This window comes from Mirounga leonina, unplaced genomic scaffold, assembly GCF_011800145.1.
Source record: "Mirounga leonina isolate KUSES-001 unplaced genomic scaffold, KU_Mleo_1.0 Mir_94, whole genome shotgun sequence".
NCBI lineage: Eukaryota > Metazoa > Chordata > Mammalia > Carnivora > Phocidae > Mirounga > Mirounga leonina.
This window is the reverse complement of record NW_023270855.1, coordinates 5,019,405-5,040,933: the sequence shown is the minus strand read 5'-3', so window position 1 is coordinate 5,040,933 and position 21,529 is coordinate 5,019,405. Positions and strand designations below refer to the sequence as shown.

Genomic DNA, 21,529 nt, shown 5'->3' with positions numbered 1-21,529 from the left:
TCTTCTGGAAACACAGTTCTAGAAGTACATTTATTACATACAGTTCTTTTTTTCTAATCTTGTTTACTTTGGTGTCTCTAACTTCTAATGACCGATGACATTAAAAAGAGCCCCCCATCTCAGTTTACCCTTCCAAATACACCAAGCGCTTCTACATGCATCACACCACCTTTGCTCCCAGCTGGCACAGACCATGGACACGCTCTCCTGGTTTGATCTTCTGTAACTCAATACCATAGCTACATTGCTGAGAAGAAACATTTCATAGGATCATCGCTGATGGCAGCTACTGAGCGTCCCACTGTCCTGAGCTCGAGCATGCAGAGCCATTCCCCAAGTGTGTACTTGGAGGGTCTCAATTTTGTGCCTTGAAGAGTAGTACTAAAATTGCTGTGTAGACGTCATTTTTCCTTCCTTGCGGTGTATTTCCTTAGCCTCTCTAGCCCTTAGAGTGACCTCTGATATCTGGAGACTGTGGCACTGCAAGCCTATGACTAGGCCATTCCTTTAAGCCCAGAAGGCGACTGACAAATGGGGAAGCCAAGCAGACTCTGTGGCCTCTTTGTTATGTCCATGCTTCATTCATTTAAAGGTCTGCAGAGTGCCTCTCCTGGCTGAGCAAGAAGATATAGAGATGGAGGGGCCAAACATGGTTCTTGCTCTAACAAAAAGAGCCCCTTCTGGTGTGGAAGACAGGCCTGTAAGAATCAATTATAAGAGAATGTAACAAATGCCAGAGCAGTCTATACAAAAGGACGAGGAGGACACAGACAGCACTGGCTTCAGAAAAGGGATGGGATGGGCTAGGTTTTGCCTTGTTCAAGATAAGGAGTGGGAACAGAGGCAGCGCACCCTGGCACAGCAAACGGTACCATGAGCTAGGAGGGCGCTGGAGCTTCTGACCTCTGTGGATGTTTGGGCTGTCTTCCTAAGATGCTTGGTCCAACCTTTTTTTTTGCTTAACTAGGACCACAAAGTGTCCAAAGTTCCTGGGAATTCTGTGACTACAGAGTAAAGTGGAACCAATCACAAAACTCAGGCCTGTGCCCGTAGCACAGCTGGAAGAATAGCTTATTAAATCCTTCTCTATCCTGTGCTCATTTCAGTGGCACATATACTAAATACTCCTCCATCCTTCCTGCCTGCCTCACCTTCTACGGCTTCCTGGCATTAGCAGGCTAAAGTCTGAACTTTTGGACCAGACATCTTCTCCAGTTTCCTTTCACCCACATCCTAACCACAGAAGTCCAGGAGCTCTTCCCCAAAGACACCATGGGTGTGGACAGTAAATTCACTGGGCCCTGGCTCCACCAGCCAGAATGCCCTCCTGCTTTACCCAACACACACACACACACACACACACACACCCAACCTCCAAGCTTCACAGAATGTGACTGCTACTGCAAGATTACAGTAGTTACCATACTCATTTATAGTGAGGGGATGGCAGACAGAATAAGGATGAAGAAGAAATAGATAACACATCTTGTGAAACAGCAAAGCACTGTGCTAATACTACCTAGATTAAAGAAATGATTGCTTTCTTGGTAGTATGTAAATATTTGACACATAACCAAGATTTATAAGTCACAGAAACAGTATCTTGACTCCTCCTTTTGATTCTAATAATCTGACAAACTGGTTTGCTTATTTGTATCACTACCCCACTCAGAAAAATGGAGTTCATGTTTTGAAACCTACAAACAAACAGAAAATGTTCTCTTTCCAATAATCCTCCAACCCCCATTTGGTTCATGATGTTGGACCATGTTGTGCACCTATAACCTAGGGTTACTTACCGGAGGCTTTGTCGCCACAGACCACACAGTACTCTACCACTTGCGGCCGCTGGACGTCGGCCTTACCCAGCAAGCGCTCCACAGAAGCAGAGTCCGTGACGATCTAAGAAGAATCAGGAAACAAGCAAAGTGCTGGTTAAAAACCAGATCGTTAAACAAACTAATGTTTAACTATAAATTCCTAATCTTGGTTTCTAAGCAGGAAAACCCTGGGCAGAACTGGGAAAATCCCACCTGACAACTTACCCTGATATCCAGAATGGCCCTGTTGCTCACCTAGACAGTGCCCCTTCAGCAGTGATGGTAGTGGCGGGGGGCGGGGGGGGGGGGCGCGGTTTGTCCAAGGTCAGGCACTGGTTTTTACTCACTCTCCTATCTGGCTAGCAAATCGCCCAGGATGGGGGGGCCATGTGGAGAATCACATGCAGATGCTCCAACATGAACATACTGCAGGTCTTTCTGGCTCCTTCTCTATTCCCATGAAACAGCTTGGAATGTATGCTGAGAGGCATATTTGGCAGAGAAAGAATCAAGCTGCTTTTTTTTCCCCCCAAGATTTTATTTATTCATTTGAGAGAGAGAGAGAGCAAGCAAAAGCATGAGCGGGGGGAGGGGCAGAGGGAGAAGCAGGCGCCCTGCTCAGCAGGTAGCCCTATGTGGCGCTTGATCCCAGGACCTTGGGATCATGACCTGAGCCGAAGGCAGACACTTAACCTACTGAGCAACCCAGGTGTCCCAGAATCAAGCTTTATTAATTAAATAACTAGGTCTCTCCTTGAGGCAGCTGGGAGTAGAAGGACTAGAACAGGCGACCTCTGAAACCTGTTATTTCTCCTTCACTTGCAGCTGACTTTCTAGGTGACAGTGTTACTCATCCAGAAGAATACTGTAACGGACACCAATATGAGAAAGTAAAAAATAGCTGTTATTAAATAATGTATCAACAATAACCCTTACAATTATTTCTGTATGGTGGGAATATATATAGAGATTGCTATGTAGAATGACCTCTTATAAAACATGCAACAAAATCCACAGCCACCTTCTCATGAACAACATAAAAAAGCAGGGAGGAATTTTAATTTCAGTTGGTCAGAATGTACTCTGGGAAAGGAGGCAGTATTTACTAACTGCACTATGAGGAGTCTCAAAAGTGCAGTTCTGAAAGCTGAACATCACTTGTGCTCTGAACCCAGTCCTATCAGAAGAAAAAACATCCTTTTCCTTATTTTTCTCCATAGTAGAAAGTTCCTCCCCACTCAAAACACATGGATTCTTAGCAGCATTATTCACAAGAGCCAGAAGGAAGAAGCACCCCAAACATCCAACAACAGATGACTATATAAGTAAAGTGTGGTCTATACATAGAATGGAATATTCTTCAGCCTTAAAAAGGAATGAAATTCTGACACAGGCTACAACATGGATGAACCTTGAGGACATTATGCTCAGTGAAATGAACCAAATGCAAAAGAAAAAATATTGTAGGGTTCCACTTATGTGAAGTCCCTAGAACGGCCAAAGTCGTAAAGACAGAAAGGAGGAGGATGGTTGCCAGGGCTGCAGGGAGAGGAGAGACCCAAAGGCAGCAGTTCACAGGAGCAGGTAAGGACAGAATGAAGAGCTGGGACCAGGCCTGACGATCTGGAAAAGATGAAGTGAGATTTAGGAACAAGTCAGTCCTCATTTGGCTGTGGACAGCCCTAGGTGGGGCCCCTAAAATATCAGGGCCAAGAACTGCCACCGTGCAGCCTTAGGTTAGTTAGAACAATTCTCCAGTGGCCTTAGTACCAGCTTGCTCATGCCAGTCTCCTATGGGCCACTGACTGTCCTGGCTCAACTTCCATCGCATCTGAGCACTGTAGCTGACTGCCTCCTGGGCCTTGCCGCTCACTTGCTGGTTTTTTACTTTAGCTAAAGCAGCAACCTGCCATACTTGTAGGTCCTCGAAGGACCTTCTAGAGATGGATTTGGCCTTCAAGGCAGAGGAAGAGTCACAAACCAATTTGGTAGCAGAAGTGCTGAAAGGAATGCCTGTGAACAGCCTTACCTGGATCCTGCCAGGGACAAGGTTGTCCGAGGTGGTGAATATGAGCTGCTTGGCACTGGATGTCTCCGGGGAAGCCAGGATCACCTTCCCAGTTCCAGCTCCATCTGGGCTGGTCAGGATGAACTGCTGCTTGGGGGATCCGGAGGCGTCCACTGCGGTGACTATCTGGATCTTCTGTCCTGTCTGCTGGTCTGTTACAATCTACAAGACACAACATGGAGGCTGCTCTCACGGAGTATCATGCAACTCGTGTACTTGCAGGTGGTGCTCAAAGTGGTGATTGCCCAGTGCCGTCCTGGAGTCAATGCTGGTCCAAGATGTAGTTTCACCAGTGCATGGTGAAATGAGAAAAATAAAACACAACCGTGAGCTTTTCAGAAACCAATGTTCATGGAGCTAATTTTATTTTAGGATGATATCATTCCTACTATTTTAATTAAAATGTCCTTTGGGGCGGTGGTGGGGTACTAGATGAAGGTGGTCAAAAGATTCAAACTTCCAGTTTTAAGATAAAAAAAGTACTGGGATATGATGTATGGCATGGTGACTGTAGCTAACTCTGCTGTATGGTGCATCTGAAAGTTGTTAAGAAGGTAGATCCTAAGAGTTCTCATCACAAAGAATAAGCCATTTTTTCTTTTTCTTTTGTATCTATATGAGATGATGGATGTTAACTAAACTTATAGTGGCCATCATTTCATAATATATGTAAGTGAAGTCATTAAGCTGTACACCTTGGACTTATACACTGTGTGTCAATTATATCTCAATAAAATTGGAAAAAGTCCTTTCTTCTATGAAATGGAGATAATAATAGTAGATGATAAGTTTAGCTTAAAAAAAAAAAAAAAAAAAGCCTTGTCCTAGGCATAATAAAGTCCAGAGAAGTCCTGACCCTGACTCCTCCAGAGGCTCTCACCGTTCACCATTCAGGGGGCCAGCTGTCGGAGTCCGCCTCTTTCCAGAATCCCTGCCTAACTGCATCAGTTACAATTGAAATAGTTGCTACAGCAAGAGGGACTTGTCATTCCTGCTCCTGAAATTCTCTGAAGTTGTTCTACTCCCTGTCCTGCCTTCCTCGAGGCCGAGTGCCCAGCTTTGGAACACTGCCCACCTTCTCCCTGGGGCACCAGCAGGCCCTCACAGCAAATAGGATTCTGGGGGCTGTTGTGGCTGGACCTTGGATAAGGGGAGAGGTACTACATCTCTAGCTGGAACTCCCTTCCCTCTACCATATTTATGGGCAGGTCTGGCATCCGTGCTACATCTTGACGGATGCTGACTTGTGACACAGCATTCCGAAGTTCAGACAGCAAACTCACACAGAATCTAGCACAACAGCTTTGCCAACTATCCAATATGGAAAATCAGACAATGCTGGTTAGTTAAAAAAAAAAGACGACAAAGATCTAATCACTTCATTATGTTTACGGAGTGTCCACTATATGTCAAGCTCTGTTCTTTGTACTAGGGATAGGGACATGAACACAACAGAGTTCCTACCTCGTGGAGTTAACCTTATATGGGGAAAACAGACCATGAACACTGATATTGTAGAGTTATCGGTCATGGTAGGTATCATAAAGAATAAAAGCAGAATAAATGGACAAAGCATGTCAAGGGGAAGGAGGCAGGGGGGCTGCTTTAGAAAGAAAGATCTCTCTGATGGAGGTGATGTTGAGCAAAGACCTGAATGAAGCAAGAGAGGAAGTCATGCAAGTATGTGGCAAAGTATTTTACAGGCTGAGGGCACAGCAAGTTCAAGACCAGAAAGAGCAGACTGGGAACAGAAGATGCATGAACAAATCCTTAGCTGATGGTGGCGCATGAATCCCAGCATAGCATCATTTGCAACTGATCAAGGTCAAAAGATCTTGAAGGCTGAAGAATAGATGTAGAGAACGAAAGGAAGTACCTTTCATTGTTACAACCTGTGGCATACACACTCAGAGTCCCCTGGAAAAGTACAACATGAGACAGAAAACTTTATAAGAAGAATTCTCTTACACTTTCCTACCCAATGCTGAACTGAAAGACTGCAGACAGACTGGCTGACACACACTTCTCTCAGCTGCCACAGAAGGGACTCCTACCTTAGTTAAAAGGTAACAAGCTGGCCTTTGGAAGGCCCTTATAACCTTGAGATCTGGGAGTAAAATGTCTGACTTCATTTTCATGTCTATCAAAACTTATCTACTTCCTAAATTACCTTCCCTGTTAACAAATGAAACAGTCATGTGATTGAGAGGGCTCTCCAATCACCAGCTATAACCAAGGCAAGGCTAGTCGAAGTCCTCCACGTGTTCAGAGGTAAAACCTCTGCGCCTGAGTACACACAGTCACTGGCATGTCACCACCTTTGATGCTATTCCCCAGGCCTCTTGGTCGAGACATGGCAGATATGGGGATGGGGCAGGGGTGGGAGGTCGGAGTAACTGGGTCCAGCTGCTCTTGGTGGCTCTATGTAACATATCCCGAAGCTCAGACTATTCTTTTCTTTTTTCTCCTAAAGATTCAGGCTCACAAAACCTCAGGATGACCCTCAGGCAAACAAAGGCCTTGCTGACAAATATCAGCAGGCAGATACCTGTTTAATGACACCAAGGAAACATCAAATTGAGGATGTATCCAGACTTATTAAATCTCCCGAGGAGGGGTGGTGAAAAGGTGCTGTTGGTAGAATCATGACCCCCCCCAAAAGAGATGGTTACATCCTAACCCCCCAGGGCCTGTGAATGCGACCTTATTTGGAAACAGGACCTTTGCAAGTGTGATCAAGTTGAGTCCATAATGGAAGAGGGTGGGCCCCAAATCCAGTGACTGGTGTCCTTACTAGCAGGCCTGTGATGACAGAGGCAGAGACTGGAGTGCTGCAGTTGCAGGCAAGGAACACTGAGGATTTCCGGTCACTACCAGAAGCTAGGAAGGCACAGAGGGATACTTCCCTAGAATCTTAGAGAGAGCATGCCCCTAGCAAATACCTGAATTTGGGCTTCTGGGCTCCAGAATTGCGAGAAAATAAATTTCTGTTGTTTTAAGGCACCAAGTTTGTGGTAATTTGTTATGGCAGCCCTAAGAAACGAACATAAGAGGCAAACTTTATTTAATCTCTTCACTTGGAACAAATGTTCATACTCTCTGCTTGCAAACAGTAACAAATGGGGGGAGGGGAAGAACCTAAGGAGGAATGTCTTGTTTTCTCTGTGATTTTTTTTTTTTAAGAGAGAGAGTGAGCAGGGAGGAGGGGCAGAAGGAGAGGGAGAGAGAGAATCTTAAGCAGGCTCCATGTTCAGCACAGAGCCCAACACAGGGCTTGATCCCACGACCCTGAGATCATGACCCGAGCTAAAAATTGGACGTTTAACTGACTGAGCCACCCAGGTGCCCCTCTGTGACTCTTAAGGCCTTCCAAGGCTGGCTACATGGTTAGTACTGCTACAACTCTTGTTTTGAAAAGGTACATTTGTTCCAGTGTGACTGATATATTAGGGACTATTCTGTGCATCATATAAATCTTGTGTTTATGCATGACTTCTCCTGAGAAACAGTACACACACAGAGAATGACCCCCAGGTGAAGTGAGCGGAGTGGGAACAGCCAGCTCAGTGCACGTGGTGTTACAGCTTTCCCTGATTTCAGATCACCCCACTCACAGCAACTCAGGAGCTACAATCCTCCCACATCCCCTCCACAAGCAAGCTTCAGGTCTCTTTCAAGGAAAAGTGCCATATTTATGGTCGTCATTATGTATTTCTTAACCATTTAATGTATGTAAAACCACAATTTAAATCAAATCAAATTCATACCTGCTTTTTAATGTGTCACCAACAATTTCTGAATATTATGCCACTAACCCCACATACCCCCATAAGCCCTCTGGTTTCCACTGTAGAATTTTGCACAGTATGGGAATTTTTAGAACACATATGTCATATTATAGCAGAGATGACTACATACTCTACTGGCCCAAGGCCCTCTCTACTTCTACCCCAAAAGGACCTCAAAGATCTACTTACTGCCATTCTCCTCCATGTTACCCACTCTCTGTTCCAGCCAAGCTGGGCTCATCATTCATGCTGTAAAGAAAAGTCTGCAAATGGACAGCCTAAAGGCAAAAAAACAGCCACTGGATAACTTTTGCTTGACCTCCCAGAGTTTAAAATTTAAAAAACTGGTTGGCACTACCTGAGGATAGAGTATTTACCATAAAAATCAGATTTACAGTTCTTTTGACAAGCTGTCCCCATCCTTGTCCCCAAGTTCCCCTGTGGTTATCAACTGGCTGTGTGTGGTTGCTCCTTTGGATGGGGCACGGGCGCTCTGTTTGGCCCTAATTCTCACCCTGTCCACCTTCTTCAGTGCCAGCTGGTCCTGTAAACACAGGTTTGTGATCCTGAAATAGGGCTTTGCAGCTAGAGCTGCGAATGGAATGCTCATTCTACTGCTTCCCAACTGGGTCACTGTGGAACAGTTATATGTGCTTTCTGAGACCCTGTTTACATACCTTTAAAAAAGAATTATTACATCTGAAGGCAGTTGGTACGAGCCCCAGAATATAAGAGGACCTTGCTAAAAATATTTCCTGCTCTAAGCTCTCACATACTTGTTTCCTCATTCAGAAGTCTTTTTTACTCCTTTCATCTCATTGAATCTCTCCCTCCGACTTTGGCTCACTCACTCACTCATTCATTCCTCAAATGCTTACAAAGGGTCTACTCTATGCCGGGCACTTTGCTAGATTACAGGCATGATGGAGATGGCAGGAGGTCTCGTGAAGCTTCTAAGTTTAGTGGAAAAGTGGCAAAAGACAAGTAAACAGAACAGCCAATGAACAATTTATGATAAATGTTATGAGGGAAAAGATCTGACTAGAGTAGGAGAGAGTAACACAGGCACTTAACTTTTTAGAAAGAGAGGTCAAGAGAGGTCAAGGAAGGCTTCTGTGTCAAGGTGGCATTTAACTCAGGATTCAAGGCTAAGAAGGGAGTCAGATAAAGGTTTAGGGAAAAGTGTGTTCCAAGCAATGGGAAATGTTCTGGCATATGGAAAGCCCTAAGAGGAAGGAACTCTTAGAACTGACATCAGGCCTATGGACAATGAAGAGTGGCCCAGGAACCTAGTGAGGGAGGTGGGCTGGCCCTAGTGGAAGTCAGGATTTCATTCCAAGTACAACAGGAGCCGCTCAGGGGTTTTGCCCTCCTAAATCAGGGTCTTCAGGTTTCTTATGCTATTTTATATCTATCTTATATACTATCCTATACAAACACATATATTTTTAAATATATATATATATAATTTGTCAGATTATTATAAGTCGGTATATTAAAGCATAACAAAGGACAATAGAAGAGATAATTAAAAGTAAAGGCAAAGAAAATCTGTTAAAAATTTTTTTGACCTATGCAAAAAGGTACATGAATCTTTTACTCAAATATAAATTTTAACTCATAAGTAGTTAGTGCTGCTCACAGGCAAAGATCAAACAAATATATTCTCCATTCAGCCTCACTAACTCAATCCCTAGAACGTTTACGTAGATAAAATATTTGACAAAGCTTTCCTCCCTGAATAACACAAAACAGTGTTTTCTAAATACAGTCAAGACCTGAAGTGAAGGAATGATGGACTTTGCATTTTAAACAGATATTCCTGGATGCTGGATGGAAAAAATACAGAACAAAAAAAAGTGGAAACTGAGAAACTGTTCAGATGTCCCTGGAGGAGCCCAGGTGGGAGCTGAAGATGGGGGCTGTGGGTCTGGAGAGCAGAGGATCACTGCAGGATGTGTGCTGGAAGGAGAAGCGACAGCACATGCAAGTGGGTACAGATGTGAGGACTGGAGAATGAAGAGCCAGGAATGACTCTCGGGTTTCTAGCCTGAACAATGAATGGCATGGTGGAGGGAGCGAGGGTTGGTAGGAATTCAGAAGTCTGTTTTTGGCCTGTCAAATATGAGATGCCTAAATAGATATGTCAAGTAAAATACCAGATAGATGAGTGTGGAGCTCAAAGTATATTTCTGGTTTCAACTTCAATGTAAAGAGCTTAGAAGTCGCCATTTCATCTTTACTACAAGAAAAAGCAAGATAAACTGAAAATCAATGACCTTCCTTGGACTTATCAGAGAACTTGAGTGTGCAGGGCAAATCCGTCTTCAAATCTGGAGAGGTGGATTCACAAAGTCTGAGATCTGCTTAGGTGGAGCAGAAGCCAACCTGGAGGAATATTTAAAAGGTAATTACAAAGAACTGCTGGAGACTTAGCACAGACTAGGATGGGAGTAAGAAACTCCTGGGGGCCACAGTCTTGGGAGGGTCAGGGATTTTAGACCTAGGAATTCCACTTGGTTCTCAAGGTGAAGAGATGAGAAAGATTCCCTGGTGGCTCTGGTAGGGGTAGGGGAAGAATTTTTGTAAAATAAACTCAAGGGTTTCTTCTGTAAAATAAACACAGGCCTATTCCCCAGGGGAAAACACTTTACTTGAGTCCTATCCCACCTGGGGAAAGGGCATTTCTTCAACTCCAGGCCTCTCAGACCTTTCTATCTTAGAGAAAGGGGTGGGCAGTAAGGGAATAATACACACTTGTGAAGGTTACAGCCTGCAATATGATTTATAAGAAAAATATAATTGGTCATTCAGATGACAAAAATATATTTTTCAGATATATTCGATCTTCACCCACAGCTCCTAAAAATGCTTTAGAGCCAAAAAAGTGAAACGAGTGTCTTGTTATTAATGAAGGTGACTTTTGGGACCCCTCCCAACAGCAGGGGCTGGTTGCCAAAAGGATCAACCATGTGATTAAAAGGTTGGAACTTTCAGTACCACCCCCCCACCCCGGGGGGGTTGGGGTGTGGGGGAGGGGCTGGAGGTCGAATCAGCCTTAAGATTAAGTAAGGTCAGTTACTTAATCAATCATGCCTATGTAATAAAGCCTTCATAAAAACCCAAGAGAACAGCTTTTTGGCCCTTTACAGAGAGCCTCCATGCTTGGTGAACCAGAACACTTCCATGTGTCACCAAGCTGGCCCCAAGCTTCACGAGGGCAGAAGCTCCTTCGTTTGGCACCTTGCCCAAGGTATCTTCATCTGGCTGGTGATCTGTATCCTTTAACAAACTGGTAACCATGAGTAAGTGCTTCCCTGAGTTCTGTGAGCTGCTCTAGCAAATTAATTGAACCTAAGAATGTCACTGGAACCTCTAATCCGTAACTGATTGGTCAGAAGCTCAGCTAATAGCCTGGGACTTGTGACTGGTGTCTGAGGTGAGAGTAGGGGTCAGCCTTACAGGGCTGAATCATTAGTCTGTAGAATCTGATGCTATCTCTGCGCTGATAGTGTCAGAACTGCTTGGTGTTGTGTATGCGGGACCCCTCCAACCCCACCTCAAAGTTGGAACTGGGTCCTGAAACTCATACAGGTAGCCCAGGGACACAGGCCTACTAAATACTGAGATTTCATCATAAGATGATAGAATGCTTTCCCTCCCTGACACCTTACCACCCTACCAACCGGGCTCCAGTATAACAGTGGATTACAGATGGAAGAGCTTCAAGACACACACTCTCTGAGGAAGAATATCCAAGGAAGCCCAAAGTCAAGAGGAGAGACTAAGACAAAGACACTAGAGGAATCTGAAGCCTCTGGATCTACAGCCACAGCAAACACCACACACAGTTCAACCCTAGCCAGATTAACATAAATCCTCATAGTAGAGGTTTATTTACTTTACTTCTTATTACCTAACAGCAGATACTGTCTGGTTTTAAAAAGAGTATGTATAAGGCATGCCAAAAGGCAAGAAAAACACAATCGGAAGAGATAAAACAAGCAGCAGAATCAGACTCCAAAAGGACAAAAATCTTGGAATGACCAAACAAGAAACTTAAAATAGAAAGATCAATATGTAAGGTCTCTAGAGGAAAAAGTAGACAACATGCAAGAACAGATGAGAAATGTAAGAAGATGGAAATTCTCAGAAAGCAGGAAATGCTAAAAATCAAAAACACAGTAAAAAAATGAAGAATGCCTTGATGGGCTCGTCAGTATACTGGATACAACCAAGGAAAGAATGAAATGCAAAGGGAGAAAACAATGAGGGAAAACAAAACAAACAAAAAAACCAGAACAGAGTATCCAAGAACTATGGGACAATTTCAAGATATAACATATGCATAACTGGAATACCAGGAGAATGGGGAAATGTTTGAATACTAGCTGAGAACTTTAAAAAATTAATGACAAACACCAAAGCACAAATCTATGAAGCTCAGAAAACATCAAGCAGATTAAATACTAAAATACTACATCTAGACATATCCTACTTGTGAGACTAAATACAAATAAAAGAGGCTTAATTCTCCCTGTTGAAAATAAAGGAAGAAACTTCTTTCCCTTCAGAACTCTTTCTCTGTCTTCTTGATATGCATGTAAATCTTTATAATGGTTGCATAAGCCTCTTACCAGTCTCACGACTCAGGAATGTTTTCTCAAGGATCTGGGACCCATTATTTTGAAATGTAAACTTCAAGAGAGATAGCTCCCCTACCTCTTAGGCCTCTGGGAGAGGAAGGGTCTAACTTGGTGGGCACCTTGCTCCTATTTGCAAATTACCTCCCATCATAAGGATTTAAGAAAATCACCCCCGCCTCGGTCCCCAGTAAAGCCAACTAACTAGCACAGGTGGGTTTCCACAATTTCCATGATAAAGTTAGGATCTTGAAAACATGTATGATGTAATGGGTTGTACCTACTTGCCTATACAAACAAGTGAAATTCCTTTCTGTCTTTGCAATTTCTTAGAAGACTGCCTGTAATGCACATCACATTCTGATTTAATGCTTACTAAAAAAAAAAGAAAAGAAAGAGGTGTTTGGCTGGCTCAGTCAGTGGAGCACGTAACTCTTGATCTTGGGGGTGTGAGTTTGAGCCTTACATTAGGTGTAGAGATTACTTAAAAATTAAATCTTAAAAAGAAGCAAAGCAAAGAAAGAAACCTGTTTTCTGTCTCTTCTACCTTTACAGAGAGGTTTTCTGAGTTGGGAGAAGATTTTGTTTCTTTTAATTATATTTCCTTAACATATTCAAACCACAGAAAACCAAAGACAAAGAGAAAATACTGAAAGAAGCTGGAGGGTGAAGATGGGGGAAAGAGAAACAAGGGTAAGATTCATTGCAGATTTCTTACCAGAAACCACATAAGCCAGAAGATAGAAGAATGAAATAGTTCAAATGCTGAAAGAAAGAAATCACCAAAGTAGAATTCTACATTTGACAAAAGTATTCCTCAAAAGTGGAGAAGAGTCCATCAGTGGATGATGACTGGATAAATGAATTGTGGTATATCCATACAATGGGTTATTCAGTCATGAAAAGGAATGAAGTACTGATTCATGCGACATCATAGATAAATGAACATTATGCTAAGTGAAAGAAGCTAGACACAAATGATCCATATTATATGTATATGAAATGTCCAAAACTGATAAGTCTATAGAGACAGAATGTAGACTAGTGGTTGCCAGGGTCTAGAGAGAAGGAGGAACAAGGAGAAGAAACAGGGAGAAACTGCTTAATGGGTAAGGGATTTTATTCTGGACTGATGGAAATGTTTTGGAACTAGACAAAGGTGGTAGTTGTACAGCACTGTGAATGTACTAAATGCCACTCTTCACTTTAAAATGGTTAAATTTTTTTTTAATGATTTCATTTCTTTATTTGAGAGAGAGAGAACGAGAGAGAGAGCATGAGTAGGGGGGTTTAGAGCAGAGAGAGAGGGATAAAAAGACACCTCACTGAGCAGGGAGCCTGATGTGGGGCTTGATCCTAGGACTCTGGGATCATGACCTGAGCCAAAGGCAGACACTTAACCGACTGAGCCACACAGGTGCCCCTAAAATGGTTAATTTTACGTCCTATGAATTTTGCTGAAAATAATTTAAAAACCACAACAAAAAAGTCAATGAGAAATACTTTCTCAGACAACAAAACTAAGAGATGTCATCACCAGCAAACCTGTCCTGTAAGAAATATTAAAAGCTTTTCTTTACTTAGTAAATGATACAGGTTAGAACTTGGATGTACATAAAGAATGGAAGAGCATTGTAGGAGTAAGTGAAAGTAAAATAAATCTTATTTTCTTATTCCTAATTGATCTAAAAAATAATTGTTTAAGTTAATAATAGTAACAATATATTGGGTGATTACAGCATGTGGATAAGTGAAATGAATGACAGCAGTGTCACAAGGGATGGGAAGAAGGAATTGGGAACACTGTTATAAGGAACCTATATTACATGTGAAATAAAACAGTATCATTTGAAGGTAGGCTTATAAAATGATTACTTTAAACCTCCAGAGCAACAACTGAAAACACTTGTAAAGACGTATATTTGATACATTAAGAGATAAACGGGATCATATAAGTTGCTCAATCAAAATCAGGTAAGGCAGAAAAAGAAGCCTCTGGCAACAAAGAGAAAACAGTTATACACATGGTTCATATTAATGCATATATATCCATAACCACTTTAAATGTGGATGGTCTACATATAACACTAAAGGACTAAGACCTGTTTGGTTAAAAAAAGAATCCCCAACTATAAATTGTCAACAGGAGACCCCAGGCACAGACAGATCAAAAGTAAAGGCATGGAGTAAGACACCATGCTATCATTAATGAAAAGACAGCTGGAGTAACTGAATTGAATTTAAAGACAAAGTAGACTTCAGATCAAGGAAAGTATCAGGCATAAAGAGGGGCATTACATGATGATAAATGGGTCGATTCCCCAAAATACATAACAATCCTAAACATGTATGCACCTAACAACCGAGCTTCAAAATACATGAGGCAAAAAATGATAAAACTGCCAAGGAGAAAAAGAGAAATCAACTATTATAGTTGTAGATGTCATTGTTTCCCTGTCAGCATGGTAGATTAAGCAGGCAGAAAATCAATAAGGAGATAGTTGACTCTGAGAGCACTATCAATCAACCTGATATAACTGACATTTATAAAATAATAAATCTAACAACAGCAGGATACACATTCTTCTCAAGCTTGCATGGAACATTCAGTAAGACAGATCACATTCTGGGCCATAAAATACACCTTAAGTTAAAATAGGAATCCTAAAGTACATTCTTAGACCACAAAGGAATTAAACTAGAAATCAATAATAGAAAAATAGTTTTAAAAATCCCCACATATTTAGAAATTAAACAACACACTTCTGAATAACACATGGGTCAAAGAAGAAGTCTCAAGACAAATTTAAAATATTTTGAACCAAATGGAGTTCACAGCAGAGGTCTGGGCCATAGATATCTATTTGGGAATCACTAGTATAAAATGACATTTAAGCCACAGGCTCAGAGAAAATACAGAGAGGAGAGAGTGAGCCTAGAAAGGAATCCTGAGGGATTTCAACATTTAGCAGTCTGGCAGAGAAGGTGCAGCAAAGAACTACAGCCAATACTATAAAAGTTAGTCCAGAATAATTTCCTATTTTATATATTTCCTATTTTTATAAATTATTTCCTGTAAGCTTTCCAAATATTATTCTTCCTATTAAACAGATACTTAGCTGGTTGACTGATCTTGGATATTTCAGAGCAGTGGTTCTAGAAAAGCCTAATATTTTAATATATGTATTTATACTTGGATCATAAAGTACATTTAATATAAAAGATAATCATAATAAAATTAGACATAATTTTCAAAAAGCCTATTGGTTGAAAAGTAAAGGGGGGTAGAGTTATGGTGAAAGATAGGTAAAAAAGTACTTTCTTATTTATGATTATATAAAATTTAAGTATCAGCTTAAATACTCAAAAATATAATTTTTGTTATTACATATTTATGGATGAATAAGTAACAGAAATGCAAAACTTATACAGCAGTGATATTTCACCTAGAGAACTAAAAAAGATTAAACAGTATATACATCATAATATATAGTTAAGTGTGAGGGAAATGGGCACCCTCATACTGGGCTGGTGGGAATATAAATTGGCACAACCTCTTTGGAAGGCAGTCTGTCAGTGACTGTCAAAATTATACATGGACAATTCAGCTAACATCATACTCAAAGGTGAAAAGCTGAATGCTTTTCCTCCAATATCAGGAATAAAACAAAGATGCCTACTGTTGGTGCTTTTATTCAACAAAGTACTGGAAGTCCTAGCCAGCGCAATTAGCCAAGAAAAATAAGAAAAAGGCATTCAAATTGAAAAGAAAGAGGTAAAACTGTCAATATTTGCAGATGCCATGATATTATGCATAGAAAATCATAAAGACAAGGGGCGCCTGGGTGGCTCAGTCAGTTAAGCCTCTGACACTTGATCTCAGGGTTGTGAGTTCAAGCCCAGCATGGAGCCTACAGAAAGAAAAGAGAAAAAAAAGAAAAGAGAAGAGAAGAGAAAAGAATAAAATACCTAGGAATAAATTTAACCAAGAAGGTAAAAGACGTGCACACTGAAAACTGTAAAACATTAATAGAAGAAACTGAAAACACAAATAGAAAAATATTCTGTGCTCCTAAACTGGAAGAGTTAATACTGTCAAAATGTCTATACTACCCAAAGCAATCTACAGATTCAATGCAATTCCTATCAAAATTCCAATGGCATTTTTCATAGAACAAAGTGATCCTAAAATTTGTATGGAACCACAAAAGACAAATAGCCAAAGCAACCTTGAGAATAAAAGAACAAAGCTGGAAGCATCATGCTCCCTGATCTCAAACTATATTATAAAGCTATAGTAATCAAAACAGTATGGTACTGGCATAAAAACAGACAAGTAGATGAATGGCAAAGAAGAAAGAGCCCAGAAATAAACCCACACATATATGGGTCAATTAATTTATGACAAAGGAGCCAAGAATATTCCATGGGGAAAGGACAGCCTCTTCAATAAGTGAATGATACTGGGAAAACTGGACAGCCACGTGCAGAAGAATGAAACGGGACCATTATTTTACACCATATACAAAGATCAACTCAAAATCAAAGGAAGACTTGGGGGGCCTGGGTGCTCAGTTTGTTAAGTGTCTGTCTCTTGATTTCGGCTCAGGTCATGATCTCAAGGTTGTGAGACTGAGCCCCAGGCCGGGCTCCCTGCTCACTCAGCACAGAGTCTGAGTGGCATTCTCTCTCTCCCTCTCCTTCTATGCACCTCCCCCATTCTCTCAAATAAATAAAGTCTTAAAAAAAAAAATCAAGGCTTGATTTTAAGACCTGAAACCATAAAACTCCTATAAGAAAACATAAAAAGATGGTAAACTCAACATCAGTTTTGGTGATCTGAGACCAAAAGCAAAATTAAACAAGTGAAGCCCATATATGAAACTAAAAAGCTTCTGCACAGCAAAGTTTTCGAAACCATCAACAAAATGGAAAGACAACCTACTGAATGGGAGAAAATACCTGTAAATTATCTATCTGTTAAGGGGTTAATAACCAAGTTATATAAAAAACTCAAACACCTCAACAGCAAAAAACAAACTGATTAAAAAATGGGCAGAGGATCTGAATAGATATTTTCCAAAAGACAAAAAGTTGGCCAACAAGTACTGAAAAGATGCTCAACATCACTAATCATCAGGGAAATGCAAATCAAAACCACAATGAGATACCACTTCACACCTGTCAGAATGGCTAGTATCAAATAATTATAAAAAAAGCAATAACAAATGTTGGCAAGGATGTGGAGAGAAAGGAGCCCTCATGCACAGTTGGTAGGAATATAAATTGGTGCAGCCACTACGGAAAACGGTGGCTTTAATTTTTTAAAAAATTAAAAATAGAACTATCATATAATCCAGCAATTCCACTTCTGGGTATTTATCCAAGGAAAACAAAAGCACTAGCTCAAAAAGATATATGCACCTTAATGTTCATTGCAACATTATTTACAACTGCCAACATATGGAAACAACCTAAGTGTCTATAGATGGATGAGTGGATAAAGAAAATGTATGTATGTATGTATGTGTGTGTGTGTATTTATTTATATAGAGTATTATACAGCCATAAAAAAGAATGCAATTTTGCCATCTGTGACAACACAGACAGACCTTGAGAGCAGTATGCTAACTGAAATAAAGACAAAGACAAATACTATATGATCTCACTTACATGTGGAATCTTAAAAAAAAAAAATGAGCTCTTAGATACAGAGCATAGATTGGTGGCTCCCTTAAGTGGGGAGGTTGGGAAGGGGGGTCAAAGTGGGCAAAGGAGGTCAAAAGGTACATATTTCCAGTTATAAAATAAGTGTCATGGGGATGCAATATACAGTACGGTGACTACAGTTAATAATACTGTGTGGCATACTAGAGAGTTGCTAAGAGAGTAAATCTTAAAAGTTTTTAGTATGAGAAAAAAAATGTCTAACCACGTATGGTGATGAATGGTAACCAGACTCACTATGATCATTTCACAATATAAACAAATGTTGAACTATTACATTGGGGTGCCTGGGTGGCTCAGTCGGTTGGGCGTCTGCCTTCTGCTAGGGTCCTGATCCCAGCGTCCTGGGATCAAGTCCCACATCGGGCTCCCTGCTCAGCAGGGAGTCTGCTTCTCCCTCTCCCTCTGTCCCTCCCTCCCCCATGCTCTCTCTCTCGTGCACACACTCTCTCAAATAAATAAAATCTTTTTAAAAAATCATGATGTTGTATACCTGAAGCTAATATGTTGTGATAGGTCAATTACACCTCAATAAACAAAAAATTACACATGGATATCTCCTTTCTCCCAGCAATCCTAGTTTGAAGAACTGATTCTACAGATGTGCTAAATTAAACAGGTAAAAGGTATTCACTGCAGCATCGATGGGATATCAAAGTTGCCACTCAAGAGAAAGAAGGAGTTATTTCTACCACATAGGAACCACCTCTAAGAGATGTTAAGACAAAACAGTAAGGTGTAGCACAGTCTAGAAAAATGTCTTCATGCATGAAAAATATGCCGTACATATTTGCACATGTGTTTTTAGTCTATACGTACAGCCTGTCTCTGAAAAAACAAGCAAGCAATATGGTAATAGTGGCTACCTCCTGGGAGAGACCTGGGTGACTTGGGGAAGAGGAGGAAGGGAGATGCATCATTTACTCTGTACCCTGTTTGGTGTGGTGTGATTTTTTACAGCAATGAGTACCTGAGGGGGGCCGAGAACTTCAAAGCAAGAAAGGAAACGTCAGATGGCTAAGAACATGGAAAGGACAGAAGAGTACTGACATTCAAGAAGGGATGTGCAGGAATAAAGAGCTAGTAGAAGAGAGAAATAGGGAAGGAGGTGCTTTAAGAGCCCAAGTAAAGATCTCAAACTCTTAAAAAATATATAATAGCAGAAGTCCTTCCTAGTAAAATGTGAAACTTCAATATATAAAGTAGATAAAACAAGTATTTTATCATATATTTTATAAGCTCAAATGCAAATATTTCTTTAGGTCAAACACTGAATATAATGATGCTCTCAAAACATAAACTTGAAATGGGGAGTATAGAGGAGTATCTCAGGAAAACCTTAAAATACACAGAAATGGCAAGAGAAGCTTTATACCAAGGTCCGCTCCGAACAATGAACATGGCAGTACACGTAGGCACACCAGTGATCTCCAGCATGTCAAATTTGGTATATGACATGTTCAAGTGTGTTTTTCTTTTAATCTGTCTTGATTGCTTTAAAAACTGGATTATATATTTAAAAAACAAAATTTGAACCTAATGTTTATGTCATGTGGGAAGCAACAAAGACAAAATTTGCAAACCACTGGCCTGGAAACACTGCATTATGATGAAAACCTGTGAGATTTATTGAGAAGCTACCTTGTGATTGGATGGGTTCAATTAAGCCTCATTCTCAGACAAGTGGGTGCTCTTCTATGGCTCTTCTTATCTCCCTGTCTCCTTCCACAGCCCCCACCCTAGACCTCTGTATCCCCATAACAATGGCTCTCAACTCCAGCCGCAAGGCTACTTCCTCCAGCCTTCCCACTTGGCCCCAAAGCCCTTTGCTGCCATTATGATGACAAGATACTGACAGATACAAGTCTATGTTCTAGATCACTCAGTGCAGGCCTGCATAACTAGGTATGTTGGTCTTGCACTGACTGCCACATTATCATTATTAAAAACAGTAACACAAATCCTGGAATGAGAGAAAACAGCTATAAAGGACTTAACTATGACAACTGATGACATTTTAGAATATGAACTATGGATTAGATAATGGCATGTTTCAATATTAAATTCCCTGATTTTTGATAACTGTATTGTGATAATGTAAGAAAATGTCATTATTCTTAGAAAATACATACTGAAATACTTAGGGCAAAGAGGTGTGCTATCTCTATTCTCAAAATGATTCAGAAAAAATATACATACATTCACTTAGAATGTTAATAGCAAACAACTGGTAAATCTGGGTAGATGTACAGGATTTCCATGTACCATTTTCTGTAAGTTTGAAATTATATAAAAATAAAACTTAAAAAAAAGATTTGATCCTAAGTCTGTTCCATTCAGAGCCAAAGCTCCTAAATGTCACCTAGCCCTATCCTATCACCCTTACTGTATAATCTTTCCCTCCCAACTTTATCACAGAAGCCACCATTTGGGTTCTAAGCATTGTTATTCATGAAAACATCACAGCACTTATTATCTTCCCAGGCCTTAGGGCTTTGGAGATTATCACTGAAGTCAGGGCTAGAAATGAAAACTCACTGAAGCCATCACCACCAACAAAGAACCAAAAAATCATCTTATAACCTTCATTTTCCTTAAAAACAAAAACAAACAAAAAAACAAACCAAACCTTGAAATACAGTCAATTCAGCTGCACTCAGGGTATGTCTAATTTTATTGACAGTTCACAATGAAAAGATTTCAACTACATTTACTATATATAAAGCTCATGCCAAAGGGTTATCTTCCCCAGAGAGACTAAAAGCTCAACACCAAGCATCTATTCTACAAGACTTCTGTTCAAGGGACCTTACTGCATTGCATTCCAGCCAGGACAACAGTGTCACCATGGGCCAAGCACCATGGCATGGGGATAGCCCACTGTAAGGAATGGGATGCTAGAATGGCCCTTAGGAAAAGAGAGATTCTTCTCATACCAAAATGGGGGGAAAGGTGTACTCTCTTGATATATACATTAGCTACTGACAGTCTCCTGGAGAACTTTCTATGTTCTCATCTGCCCTCAGATGGTTGTGAGCCCATGATGTATAGGCCATGATTAAATGCAGTTAGCTCCTTTCCCAGAGTTGGGAGAGTTTTGTAGGCAGAATGCTAACACATACTCCACAAAACTATAAAGGACCCATTTTTAAGTCGTAATGATCAAATAAGAACAAAATAAAAGAGAAAAAATAATTTAGCTATAGAGTTCTTAATTCTGAGGAACAGTAAAACCTTGTTAATGCTGGGCCCATTACTTCTGAATTTCCAAACACTCAGCTACGTGTTTCCTACTGGTGTGAAGTTAAAATGACTTACTTATATGAGCTTCAGTGTTTATGATAAAATATTACACAATACAGACACAATGGGAATATAATCTTTAACTTCTTTCATTAAATAAAACGAACTCTTCTATGTTTAGTTTATAATATGGGCGCCTGGGTGGCTCAGTTGGTTAAGCCACTGCCTTCGGCTCAGGTC

At 40.7% G+C, this 21,529-nt stretch overlaps 2 protein-coding genes across 7 annotated transcripts in view; one reads left to right on the top strand and one right to left on the bottom strand.

Annotated features, from left to right (window-relative positions):
* Positions 1-3,248, top strand: part of MRPS25 (mitochondrial ribosomal protein S25) — a 41,876-nt gene extending 38,628 nt beyond the window's left edge. Inside the window, exon 5 of the mRNA XM_034997603.1 lies at positions 2,646-3,248. Within this exon, the coding sequence (XP_034853494.1) occupies positions 2,646-2,731 (86 nt within the window). The 3' untranslated portion in view covers positions 2,732-3,248. The remainder of the gene's footprint in view (positions 1-2,645) is intronic.
* Positions 1-21,529, bottom strand: part of NR2C2 (nuclear receptor subfamily 2 group C member 2) — a 97,411-nt gene that overhangs the window by 23,170 nt on the left and 52,712 nt on the right. For all 6 annotated transcript variants that reach the window (XM_034997597.1, XM_034997596.1, XM_034997598.1 and 3 more), the window contains 2 exons: positions 3,850-4,050; positions 1,800-1,902 (listed from right to left, as the gene is read on the bottom strand). In XM_034997597.1, coding sequence (XP_034853488.1) covers positions 1,800-1,902; positions 3,850-4,050 — 304 coding nt within the window. The remainder of the gene's footprint in view (positions 1-1,799; positions 1,903-3,849; positions 4,051-21,529) is intronic.